Source organism: Theropithecus gelada, chromosome 19, assembly GCF_003255815.1.
Source record: "Theropithecus gelada isolate Dixy chromosome 19, Tgel_1.0, whole genome shotgun sequence".
Lineage (NCBI taxonomy): Eukaryota > Metazoa > Chordata > Mammalia > Primates > Cercopithecidae > Theropithecus > Theropithecus gelada.
This window is the reverse complement of record NC_037687.1, coordinates 12,158,806-12,172,024: the sequence shown is the minus strand read 5'-3', so window position 1 is coordinate 12,172,024 and position 13,219 is coordinate 12,158,806. Positions and strand designations below refer to the sequence as shown.

The 13,219-nt window shown below is 48.8% G+C and overlaps 1 protein-coding gene across 2 annotated transcripts in view; it reads left to right on the top strand.

The window, feature by feature from the left end:
- The first annotated feature begins 4,688 nt into the window (after positions 1-4,688).
- Positions 4,689-13,219, top strand: part of ZNF564 (zinc finger protein 564) — a 28,364-nt gene continuing 19,833 nt past the window's right edge. Inside the window, exon 1 of one of the 2 annotated variants that reach the window (XM_025369307.1) lies at positions 4,689-4,897. In XM_025369307.1, the coding sequence (XP_025225092.1) occupies positions 4,895-4,897 (3 nt within the window). In that variant the 5' untranslated portion in view covers positions 4,689-4,894. The remainder of the gene's footprint in view (positions 4,898-13,219) is intronic. The other variant, XM_025369308.1, reaches the window with a different exon arrangement.

The window sequence follows — 13,219 nt, the reverse complement described above, 5'->3', positions numbered from 1 at the left end:
GGCCGCAGCCAGTAAGTCGGCGTTTTGCCTAGTCTAGCATTCACCTTCCTTACGGCTTTCTCTGCGACTTGTTGCATCTCTATTCATAACACTTTATTGGCTATTTCCAGTAACTGTGAGGTATTCATACCTGCAAACCCAGCCTGTTTCTGCAGTTTTCTCCTGATATCTTCCGTGCTTTGGCTAACTAAGGCCATGTTAATCATGCGCTGATTTTCAGGGCTATCTGGATCAAAAGGAGTGTATATACGGTAAGTCTCACACAGTCTTTCATAGAATTGCGCTGGACTCACCTCTTTTCCTTGGATGACCTCAGAGACTTTATTTACATTTGTAGCCTTTTGAACCCCTTTCTTTAGACCTTCTATTAATGCCTCATGGTACCGTTTTAGCCTCTCCATGTCTGGTCCCTCGTTCGGGTCCCATTGGGGGTCTGTTCCCGGCAGCTGAACTCTTTTTTTTTTGAGACGGAGTCTCGCTGTGTCTGCCAGGCTGGAGTGCAGTGGCGTAATCTCAGCTCACTGCAAGCTCCACCTCCCAGGTTCACACCATTCTCCTGCCTCAGCCTCCCGAGTAACTGGGACTACAGGTGCCCGCCACCACGCCCGGCTAATTTTTTGTAATTTTAGTAGAGACAGGGTTTCACCATGTTAGCCAGGATGGTCTCAATCTCCTGACCTCGTGATCCACCTGCCTCAGCCTCCCAAAGTGCTGGGATTACAGGCGTGAGCCACCACGCCTGGCTTGAACTCTTATATATTCTTAGGGGTTTTGGTAATCGACTGGGATGTGCTCCTCTAGCCACTTAGTTGCCGCCTGGAGCGCCCTTTGCCTTCATCTGTATTAAAGAGGTACATGAGCAGCTGGTGGCAATCAGCCCAAGTAGGATTATGAGTCTGTATAAATAGTTTGGAGCAAGTCAATTAAAACTTGAGGCTTTTCAGTGTAAGATGGAGTATTATTTTTCCAATTGAGGAGGTCAGCAGAGGTGAAAGGTTCATACACAAAGGCATGCCTTTCCACCATGTGTCCATCCTCATCTACCCCAGTATATCACTGTTCTCTCGGGGGCATTTGGATTCCAGTCTTGGGCCATAAACGAGCTGCCAAGGGAGGAGTTTCTCCTGTGGCTTCACTTCCTCTCTTGTCTACTCTGGGTGGCTAGATAACTACTCTGGGTGTGGTTATCTGGTGGAGGTGGAGGTGCTGTGGGCTCAGGGGTGGGGAGCCCTTCCTCCCGATAAGGAGGGGGTATTGCTGGTACCAATTCCTGCCACGATTCTTCTGGTGTTGGGTTGGACAGGACTTTTGGTGCCAACTTCCCTCGGTGGGTGGAGCGAGAACCTTCCTTAACTAACTGTCCCTTTTCTACTAGTACTGCTGCTGCCTGTCCTCTTAACCACTGTGGGGGGTCCAAAACTAGCTGTAACCAAGAATCTATATATGGGAACTGATCTGGGTACCCTGACTTACAGGTTACCCTGTGCCATACCTTCGAGATAAGGGACCTGTCCAGGCTTCCTTCTTATGGCCAACCCACCTCTAATGCTGGCCAGTCTATCTCACACAAAGTTCTAAGTTTTCCTGGTGTCATGGTGACTCCATAGTCTCCCTTAAATCCCTTTTTGAAATTTTTCAACATAGTTCCTAGTGGGGTGGATTTACTTTGTGACCCACATTTCCTTGAGACAAAACACCACACTTACACCACACGCACATCATAAAACAAAGAATGGGTAAAAAGGGCACACACACACTTTTACAGTTTATGCCAAACCAGAATCAAAACCAAAATCAGAGTATCCAGAAATCTAAGCCAGGTCAAAACCAAAACCAAGGTATCAAGCAATCCAAGTCAAGTCAAAAACAAAAACCAAAGTGTCGGTACAGGCGCACGGTGGGTCATCAGGCCATGCTTCCACTCAGATGGAGTAGGCAAGTTCCCAAGACCAATCCTGTCAAGCAATTCAAACCAAGTCAAAATCAAAACCAAAGTGTGCATAAAGGCACGCTGTGGGTGATCAGGCCACGCTTCCACTCAAATGGAGTAGGCAAGTTCCCAAGACTGGTCCTGTCATGTAATTCAAATCAAGTCAAAACCAAAACCAAAACCGAAGTGCCCATAAAGGCACGCCATGGATGATTAGGCCACGCTTCCACTCAAACGGAGGGGGCAAGTTTCAAAGACTAGTGTTACCAAGTTTTAGATGTCCAGACTCCAAGTGCCTGTTCCTTCCCGGTGTTCAGCCACGGGGGCCTGCCACACACTGCTCTGACGAGGCATCCCACCGGGGCAAATGCCTACCTGGGAGGGCTCTCAGGATCCGCATCACTCGGGCTGGTCGGAGTCCCCCCCAGGGATGTTCCACAGGGCAGGCTTAAGCCGCCTAAGGAGCTGCCTTGACCATCCACCAATCACCTCACTTCCTGGTCAGGGAACCAAGAAATGTAGCAGGATGAGCCGCAGACAAAACTCCTCAGACACCGAGTTAAAGAAGGAAGGGGTTTATTTGGCCAAGGGCATCGACAAGACTCCTGTCTCAAGAGCCGAGCTCTCCGAGTGAGCAATTCCCGTCCCTTTTAAGGGCTCACAACTCTAAGGGAGTGTGTGTGAGAGGGTCATGATTGAGCAAGCGGCGGGTACGGGACTGGGGGCTGCATGCACTGGTAATCGGAACAAAACAGGATAGGGATTTTCACAGCGCATTTCTATACAATGTCTGTAATCTAGAGATAACTGATTAGGTCAGGGTGGCCCAGCGTGCGGCACTGGGCTGTCTGCCTGTGGATTTCATTTCTGCCTTTAGTTTTTACTTCTTCTTTCTTTGGAGGCAGAAATTGGGCATAAGACGATATGAGGGGTGGTCTCCTCCCTTAGTTTCACCATTTGGCCAGGTTGGTCTTGAACTCTTGACCTCAGGTGATTCGCCCACCTCGGCCTGTCAAAGTGCTGGCGTGAGCCATCGCGCCTGGCCAGGAATGTGGATTCTGAGAAGCTGCAGAGCTATGAAAAGCAGGAGACCCATCTGCAGATGTCGTTGGGTGGGGGCGGAGGGTTCTGTCTTTTCTGAGGTTGTACCTTTGGCGCCTGGGGCATTTTCTGGGCAGTGTTTTGGTTTTAGCATCCATGGGGTCGCTGGGGTCAGGCTGTAATTTGTATACACAAATTAAAGCTGTGAAGGTCAGGTTCAGTGAAAGACTGGTTTGCCTTGTCCCCCGGAGAAAAGGTTTGGGAACGTGACAGTTTATTTAGGTCACAACTTTACAATGACTGCAGGTGAGAGTTTCCTGCTGGTACAAATGGTTTTGAAGGAAGGAGTGTTTCCACATTGTGAGGAGGGGACTGGAGGGCACCTTGAGCTCCTGGAGTTGAATTCTTAAGTGTCCCTGTCTCATCACCAGGTTCTGATCCACACTGGGGTTCCATTTCAGCAGTTAGAGTCGGCTCCCAAGCTTGGGAATTTTTTTTTTTTTTTTTTTTAGTCTTGCTCTGTCGCCCAGGCTGGAGTGCAATGGCACTATCTCGGATCACTGCAACCTCCCACTCCCGGGTTCAAGGGATTCTCCTACCTCAGCTTCCCGTGTTGCTGGGACTACAGGCGCCTGCTACTACGCCTGACTAATTTTTGTATTTTTAGTAGAGATGGGGTTTCACCATGTTAGTTAGGCTGGTCTTTAACTCCTGACCTTAAGGAGTCTTCTTGCCTCGGCCTCCCAAAGTGCTGGGATTACAGGCGTGAGCCATTGCACCCGGCGCTTGGGAATTATTTTTAACCTCATGATTGTGGGTTTTCCTTGTGAACTCCGGGTGAAGCAGGCTGCTTGTCTGAGGTAGTTCAAGTGTTTGCTTTACTTCTCTTGGTTTCTCTCTCTCTCTCTTTTTTTTTTTTTTGAGACGGAGTCTTGCTCTGTCGCCCAGGCTGTAGTGCAGTGGCTTGATCTCGGCTCACTGCAAGCTCCGCCTCCCGGGTTCACACCATTCTCCTGCCTCAGCCTCTCGAGTAGTTGGGACTACAGGCGCCCGCCACCACGCCTGGCTAATTTTTTTGTATTTTTAGTAGAGACGGGGTTTCACCGTGTTCGCCAGGATGGTCTCGATCTCCTGACCTCGTGATCCGCCCGCCTCGGCCTCCCAAAGTGCTGGGATTACAGGCGTGAGCCACCGCGCCCGGCCTTCTCTTGGTTTCTTTACAGATGATCGCTGTCATAAAAACTCCAGTTTTTCCTACGCATTTAATAATTTTATTTCTTTGTCGGTTTTAATTTTCTTGCCTGAAAGAAGCAAGCCCTCCTCCCTCCTGTTACACTGTGGTCCGGCCTGGCCTGGGCGGGCCTCCTACTCTGAGGCCAGCAGATGGCTCCACTGGACGCCGAGTCTGTCATTCCCTGTGCACACTTGTGACTCTGTGTCCGGGAGGAAAAAGCAGGAAGGGTACCCTGAGTGCAGAAACACGCCAGCGTCAGTTCTGCAGAGTCTGGAACACTTTCTGCTTAAACGCAAACATTCTCCCCGGCACAGAAGGTTACAGAGGGAGGAAGCCCCGCCTACGAAGGGCAGTGGCCAAGACCCTGTCAATCTGTCTTTACTCAGCCACATATCGCATTGCTTCTCCTGTCACTCAGTGCCAAGGGGGCAGGACTTGGATCATCACCCAATCAGGGACTCTGGGGCGGGGACCTGCAAACCATCCAATCAGGAACTCTGCAAGGGGGGACGGTGGGCAACGTTCAACAACTCCGCGGGGTCTTCCTGTTTCGCGTCCGCCGCGTTTGGGTTCCGGTCTCCGCTTCTCCAGTGGCCCGGGTGGCTCCACCGCAGCGTCTGGCGTGCTGGGACCTGCACAGGCCGGAGAGAGCCGTAGGCAGGACCCCGGGACACCCTGGAAGCCAGGAAATGGTGCGTGTGCGGGGCCGGGCGTCTGGAGACTGGGGGAGGGGCTTGTGGGAACCGGCCGGAACTGGCTGTGGAAGGTCCCTGGCCTCCCTACAGCGACTTCAGGGTCTGGGACTCGAGTTCGCGGGCGCAGCTCGGCCCTCTGTCCCCTCGGCCACAAGGTGGGGCTGGGCCGTAGCCGGTACCCCAGGCGTCCTGTCCCGTCCCTGGGCGGCGACTGCGGCCCCGGCCCGGGAGCCCTCTCTGGGCAGCTCCGCGCCCGCAGCCCCGCCTCTCCCCCGATTGTGCTGGGACACGGGAGGGTCACAAGGAGGAATCCCGTCTCGAGTGTAGGGTTCGTGCATGGGAGGAGCTGTGGGCTGTGGGCTTCCCAGTCCATCCTCTTTTTTTCCGGGGGACTGTCTCCCTCTGAGTCTTCCAACCGTACTGGAAAAAGAGTCTCAAACCTACGACTCCAGTTTTTTTAAGCCTAGCTTTTTCTAGGGCTGGGAATAAATGCCTAAATTTCAGGTTCCTTCCCCGCATTCCCAAAGGTGACCCCTCGCCAAATCACAACATTATCAACTGGTTTTTGTTCTACATTTCAGACACTGTATTTTAGTTGTTTATAGTTTCTTTCACCATCCTATTTTGAAAGGATTTGTTTTCTGTTTGTGGATTATTTATTTATTTTGAGACAAGAGTTTCACTCTGTCGCCCAAACTGGAGTGCAGTGGGAAGATCTCAGCTTACTGCAACCTCCGCCTCCCGGGTTCAAGCAGTTCTCCTGCCTCAGCCTCCCGAGTAGCTGGGATTACAGGCAGGCGCCACCAAGACCGGCTACTTTTTGTATTTTTAGTAGAGATTGGGTTTCGCCATGTTGGCCAGGTTGGTCTCAAACTCCAGACCTCAGGTGATCCGCTCGCCTCAGCCTCCCAAAGTGCTGGGATTACAGGCGTGAGCCACTGCGCTCGCCCTCTTGTTTGTGTACTTGTAACCTGAGAGGGAAGCAGAGAATAAGAACCTGACACTCTGCGGTAGAACATTTTTGTGCTGTCCCTCCTTTTATCTTTCCTAAGCCCCCATGCCTAATCAGAATGTCTTTGGGTGGAGTTTCCCCTCTGGAAACTTTACACGGTGATGTGGCCCGTTATCTTTTCCTGGTCCTGATTTTCAGAACTGCCTGGACCTGACCCAAGATACCCACAGCTGCCACTTCTCTTGGAGGATCTAGTGATTATCAACGCCTGGGTCACTCCTTCCAGAGGACAGCTTAAGGTGTAGGGGTGAGGCCTCTCACGGGAGCAGCTGGATGCCTTGAGGTGGGAGGAGTCTCCCGGCATCCCCTTCCTCTGAAAAGTTTACCCTTTGGGACGCTCAGCTTTTCTTCCTCAACCGCAGTTTCCATTCCTTAGGGACACATTGATGGTTAGCCCATCTTAGGCTGTGACTGAGAGGAAAAGACACAAATGATTCCTGACTTCTGGATTATTTTAGTCTAGTGAAGGGAGAAAAACTATCTCAAAGGAGAAGGAAAACCCACTCCATTGAAATGGTGCAAGAACCTGAAAGTTAAAATGCGCTTGGGGCAGACTGAGCAGGGCGCAATTCACTCTCTTCAGGGAGGTTGGTCACTGAGCACTCAGTGAGCCAGGATGGGGCTGGGGAGATGTCCTAGGTGGTAGGGTACCCGACACTGGAATCAGATAAATGTCTGTATTCCAGGTCAGCTCTGCCTCTCCCTGGGTTTGTAAACCCTTAAAAAGATTTGTTTGCTTAGTTGATCCTGTTTTTCATTAAATGTAAAATGTATTTCATCAGTAGTGCTTGAAAGACAAGATAAAATGTTTACAAACAGGCAGAAAGTAGATTTGAGGAAAAACAATGATCTAGTCTTACATTCAAGTTGTTAAAAATTCTTATTTATGTGTAGTCCCAGCTACTGGGGAGGCTGAGGCAGGAGAATGAACCCGGGAGGCGGAGCTTGCAGTGAGCCGAGATGGCGCCACTGCACTCCAGCCTGGGCGACAGAACAAAGCTCCGTCTCAGACAAAAAAAAAAAAAAAAAAAAAAGATTCTTATTTATGTAGTTTCTTCCCCACAACGTGTGTGGTAGGTTTCTCAGGTCTCTTTTCTTTTGTGTGATTTCACATCAATCCCAGGACTTAGCCTTGAGAATGCTACTGGGGATAAGAATCTCAGAAAAATAGGGAAATTCAGTCTTCCATTGTGGCTACAGAGAAATGAATACATTTCCACAAAAAGGTGTAGTAGATAAATTGGTGAAATACAGAGATTCTCTAAAATATCATCTTCTTTGCAAGGTATTATGTCGTAATAGATAACTGTTCTGTATCTTTTCATCTGGACTTTGGTGATTAATGCTAAGTCCTATCGGACTTTTAAATATTAGAGAAGTTGTCATGGAAGTAATAGTAATGTGACATCTCTGTTATCTGAAAGGGATAAATACTTGTGCTTTTCATGTTTAAGCTGTAGAATACAAATGTCTTACAGTTTCCTTTCCTCCTATATACATAAACAGTGAGTTTGAGTGATTTTGCTGGATTCTTCAAACACAGGATATTTTCTTTTTTTTTTTTTTTTTTTTTTTTTTGAGACAGAATCTCGCGCTGTGTCACCCAGGCTGGAGTGCAGTGGCGCGATCTCGGCTCACTGCAAGCTCCGCCTCCCGGGTTCATGCCATTCTCCTGCCTCAGCCTCCGAGTAGCTGGGACTACAGGCGCCCGCCACCACGCCCGGCTAGTTTTTTTTTTTTTGTATTTTTAGTAGAGACGGAGTTTCACCATGTTAGCCAGGATGGTCTCGATCTCCTGACCTCGTGATCCACCCGCCTCGGCCTCCCAAAGTGCTGGGATTACAGGCCTGAGCCACCGCGCCCGACCTTTTTTTTTTTTAAGACAGAGTCTCGCTCTGTTGCCCAGGCTGGAGTGCAGTGGCGCAAACTCAGCTCACTGCAAGCTCCACCTCCTGGGTTTACACCATTCTCCTGCCTCAGCCTCCCGAGTAGCTGGGACTACAGGCGCCTGCCTCCACACCCGGCTAATTTTTGTATTTTTGTTAACGCCAGGATGGTCTCCGTCTCCTGACCTTGTGATCCGCCCGCCTCGGCCTCCCAAAGTGCTGGGATTACAGGCGTGAGCCACCTCGCTCGGCCCCGATATTTTCTTCTTTAAAAGTAAGTGAAGCTGGGCATGATGGTGGCATGCCTGTAATCCAAGCTACTCGGGAGGCTGAGGCAGGAGAATTGCTTGAACCTGGGAGGTGGAAGTTGCGGTGAGCCAAGATCGCGCCACTGCTCTCCAACCTGAGCAACAAGAGTGAAACTCAGTCTCAAAAAAAAAAAAAAAAAAGTAAGTGAATAGTCTTGTCTGACGAAGCAGAGGTGTGAGGCCAAGTGTGCCTCAGAGTGACTCCAAACTTAGAGCCTGCAAAGGGAGGTCATTGAAGTCCCAGTTGGTTCTTCCTGGGTAGAACTTGCAGGCATCCCAGCCTAATCACTCCAACCAGGGGAGGAGTCCTTTATGCTGAGAGAAGCTACAGACCTCTGGAAAGCTGAGGATACACACATAGGTATAACTGGGAGGGTGATACCCTGTCTGAGGTTGTAATTGTTATTGTTCAGATAATAACAATAAACCATGGGCGCTCATGATTTGAGAGAGCTGTTTCTAGACATCCTCAAATTCAAGAGATCTGGAGTTAGGTAAAAAGTGACTTTATGTGAAAGGAGTATAACGAAAGGGGGAAAGCAGTAGATACAAGATCTGCAAGCATCATAGAGGTTAGGCAGAAAAAGGCTCTTCTGGTGGAAGTGGTGACTTCCATCTGTAATCCCAGCACTTTGGGAGGCCCAAACAGGAGGATTGCTTGAGGTCAGGAGTTTGAGACTAACCTGGACAACATAATAAGACCACCTCTCTACAAAACTAAAAAAAAATATTAGCTGGGCGTGGTAGTGCACACCTGTAGTCCCAGCTGAGGCTTAGGTGGGAGGATCCCTTGAGCCCAGGAGATCAAGGCTCCAGTGAACAGTGATTCTGGCACTGTACCCTAGCCTGGACAACAGAGCAAGACCCTGTCTCTCCTCCTCCTCTTCCCCTAAAAAAGTTTTTCATTCATAAGGAGGGAACAAATAAGATTAGGAATAGGTGGGAGGAGAGGGCAGAGTGGAAAGTGCAAAATCGGATCATAGATCAGAGAATATTTTTCCTGAGGTGAGTCTGTTCTTAGGATGATTCATAAAGGAGGGGTTGGGTGGATGCTTCCTTAGGCTGTGGAGGGTGGGTCAAAGTTCAGGGCCTGAAAGGAGAGAAACCTAACCAAAGGTTGGATTTACAGATATTTTGTTTTGACTGATCAGTGAAGACAAAACTGTCCAGCCTATTATTTATGAAGTAAACAATGGGAATTTGGAGAGTCTGTCTGGCCTTTTTTTTTTTTTTTTTTGAGACAGAGTCTTGCTGTGTCGCCCAGGCTGGAGTGCAGTAGTGTGATCTCGGCTCACTGCAAACTCCACCTCCCAGGTTCAGGCTATTCTCCTGCCTCCGCCTCTCGAGTAGCGGGGACTACAGGCGCCGGCCACTACACCCAACTAATTTTTTTTGTATTTTTAGTGGAGACAGGGTTTCATCGTGTTAGCCGGGATGGTGTCAGTCTCCTGACCTCATGATCCACCCGCCTTGGCCTCCCAAAGTGCTGGGATTACAGACGTGAGTCACCGTGGCCAGCCGCCTGTCTGGCTTCCTTACGGGTAAAATAAAGGACATCTAAATTAGTAATAGGAAGGGTTTTTTCCCCCCCCAGTATCCTGCTTCTCTGGAACACCAAGGGCCGTGGTGGCGGAGAGTGTTTTAATCATAGCTATTCTGTAGGATTATAGAGCTTGCGTAAAATTCAACATTGTCAGCAGTTTGGTTTCGTATCCACAGAGTTGGTTTAGTCAGAGTATGATTTCTGCAAATATCTGTGAGTGTCAGACTTAGAGAAAGACACCTTTGGTTTCTTTCTGCTGGAGAAAAGGTTTACGAATTTAAGAGTGTATTTGCTTCTGTGGTGTAATAAATATATTTGGTGTTTGTCTGCAGTTCCTGGGACAGGGATCTTAAAAACCCTTGGAATTTCCTAAGTGATAGGTAGAGTGTGTTTTGTTATTCACAGCAAGCCCCTTTCAGACCATACTTGAGTTTTAAGCTAATGAGGCGACTGTGGAACCCCTGGATACTTTCAGAGTGGAGACTGGTCACCAGAAAGACCAAACCCATGGCTAGAGGGTTGTCACTTTTAGCTCCAGTCCCTACCTCAGGAAAGAGTGGAGACTGGAGATTGAGTTATGTAAAAATGTTTGAGCAAAGACATTCAGAGAGTACTTCCAGGTTGATGAGGACATTGATGTGCTGGAAGGGTGGTGCGCTCCAAGATGAGGAGCGTAGCCTATCCACTCCCCTTTCCCTGCCATTTTTCAGCTCTTATTTGCCTGTCCCTGAGTTATACTTAAGTTTTGTGTAACTTAAGTATAACATGTTTTGTTGAGTTCTTTGAATAGTTTTAGCAAATTGTTGAACCCAAGGAGGAGATTATGGGAGCTTATGATTTGTACACAGTTGTTCAGAAGTGTGGGTGGCCCTGTGGCTTGTGACTGGCATGTGAACTGGCATGTTGGGAGACTGAGCCTTGAACTTGTAGGGTCCGTCCTAATTCTGAGTGGTGTCAGAACTGAACTATTAGACACCTAGCTAGTGTTAAAACTGGTCAGTGTTTACACTTTTGTTGTCACAGAAGACACCAGAGGTCAGAACTTTAAACTGACTCCAGGTAAACGTCTGGTCACTGGTGAGAATTGAGACCATGAATCACATCATGAGGAGAGGAGAGTAGGGTGTGTGGAGCTCCCAGAATGTTTCCCTCACTCATTTCTTTCTTTCTTTTTTTTTTTTTTTGAGATGGAATTTCGCTCTCGTTGCCCAGGCTGGAGTGCAGTGGTGCAATCTTGGCTCACCGCAACCTCTGCCTACCAGATTCAAGTGATTCTCCTACCTCAGCCTTCCGAGTAGCTGGGATTACAGACATGCGCCACCACGTCTGGCTAATTTTTTGTGTTTTTAGTAGAGACGGGGGTTTTCTCCATGTTGGCCAGGCTGGTCTCGAACTTGGTGATTCGCCTGCCTTGGCCTCCCAAATTGCTGGGATTACATGCGTGAGCCACCGCACCCGGCTCCCTCACTCAGTTCTTAGGAGTGGGCCACATCTTCACATGAATGGTCCTCAGGCTTGTTGAACCTTCTGAATGTGGGTTTCCTTGTGAACTGTGGGTGTAACAGGCTGCTAGGTAATAGATCCCAGAGAGAAAGGATGGTTCTCCTTCTAGGCCAACAGGAAGAGGGTGGCTGTTTAGGACCTGACATACACACCTAACCAGGGAACAAGACAGAGGAATCTGGACAGATGCCTTTATTGGAGACTCTGGGAGTTCTTGTTGGTGAGTTTAGAGCAAGCAGATGGGAATTTCATGGAGTCACATGGTGACTGAGAGGTGGTCCCTGCAGCCTCTCTGTGCATTCCTTGTGTGGGGTCAGTTGGATGATTTCTAGCAGTTTGTATCTAGCCGTCTCATGGGGCGGTGGTCACAGGGAGGTGGCTGTGTAAGGCAGGTAACTGGATTGACCACATGGAGGAAATGGGAGGAGGCGTAGAACTGGAAACTGTATTAAGGGTGACTAAGCTCTGCTTCTAGTATGAGAAAGTTAACACCATATTCACAGTGGCTTCTGAGGTAACATACAATTTTAAGAATTCACTGCAATAGACAGCTCTACACTGATTTCACAACATTGTGTGGAGATGATGGACAGAAGATGGATTATCCCTGCGCCTGGGGTTTAACTGTCCATCGTTTCTATCCCTGACTGACCATACCTGCTCTGTCATAGGTTCACATACCTTACCTAGATGCCCTGGTTTCAGAATTTCCCATATTTCTTTGGTCTATCTCTCTGCTACTGCCATAATGTCCTAATTATTTCAACCCTGATGTATGGTTGAGAAAGTGCTATACTGTCTTAGTCACCTGGGCCTGCTGTAATACATTGCCATAGGCTGGGTGGCGTAAACAACACACATTGAGTTTTCACAGTTCTGGAGGCTGGGAAGTCCAAGTCCAAGGTGCTGGCAGATGTAGTATCTGGTAAGGCCCTGCTTTGAGGTTTTGAGATCATCATCTCTCATTGTATCCTTACAAGGCAGAGGAGAGAGGAAGCAAGCTGTCTCTCGTCATTTCTAAGGTTGCTAATCCCGTTTATGAGGGCACCACCCTCATGATCTCGAATCCCGATAACTTCCCAAAGATGCCACCTCCTAATACAGCGACATTAGGAGTTAGAATTTCAGTATATGAATTTTGGGAGGGACACACAGATTCAGGCTGTAACATTTCCTAACTGTGTACTGTACAAAGTCTTTGCTGTTTTTAGATATTTGAGTTCTATTTCATTTTTTTTTTTTTTAATTGTTTTGAGACAGAGTCTCGCTTTGTTGTCCAGTCTGGAGTGCAGTGGTGCAATCTTGGCTCACCACAACCTCTACCTCCTGGGTTCAAGCGATTCTCTTGCCTCAGCCTCCCGAGTAGCTGGTACTACAGGTGTGCCACCATACCTGGCTAATTTTTTGTATTTTTAGTAGAGACGGGGTTTCACTGTGTTGGCCAGGCTGGGCTCGAACTCCTGACTTTGTTTTTTTTTTTTTTTTTTTTTTTTTTTGAGACGGAGTCTCACTCTGTAGCCCAGGGTAGTGCAGTGGCCGGATCTCAGCTCACTACAAGCTCCGCCTCCCGGGTTCACGCCATTCTCCTGCCTCAGCCTCCCAAGTAGCTGGGACTACAGGTGCCCGCCACCTCGCCCGGCTATTTTTTTTTGTATTTTTTAGTACAGACGGGGTTTCACCGTGTTAGCCAGGATGGTCTCAATCTCCTGACCTCGTGATCCACCCGTCTCGGCCTCCCAAAGTGCTGGGATTACAGGCTTGAGCCACTGCGCCTGGCCAACTCCTGACCTTGTGATCCACCTGCCTTGGACTCCCAAAGTGCTGGGATTACAGGCATGAGCCACCGCACCCAGCTATTTCAGTTTTTTAGAAGTGGCCTTCTTTTCTCCTCTCCTCTTCTCTCCCCTCACCTCCCCTCTCCTCCCTTCCCCTCCCCTCCCTTTTCTTTTCTTTTTGCCTCCCTCCCTCCCTTCCTTCCTTCTTTTTTTTTTTTTTTTTTTCTAAGGTGAAGTTTCACTCAGTCACTCAGGCTGGAGTGCAGTGGTGTGATCTCAGTTCACTGCAACC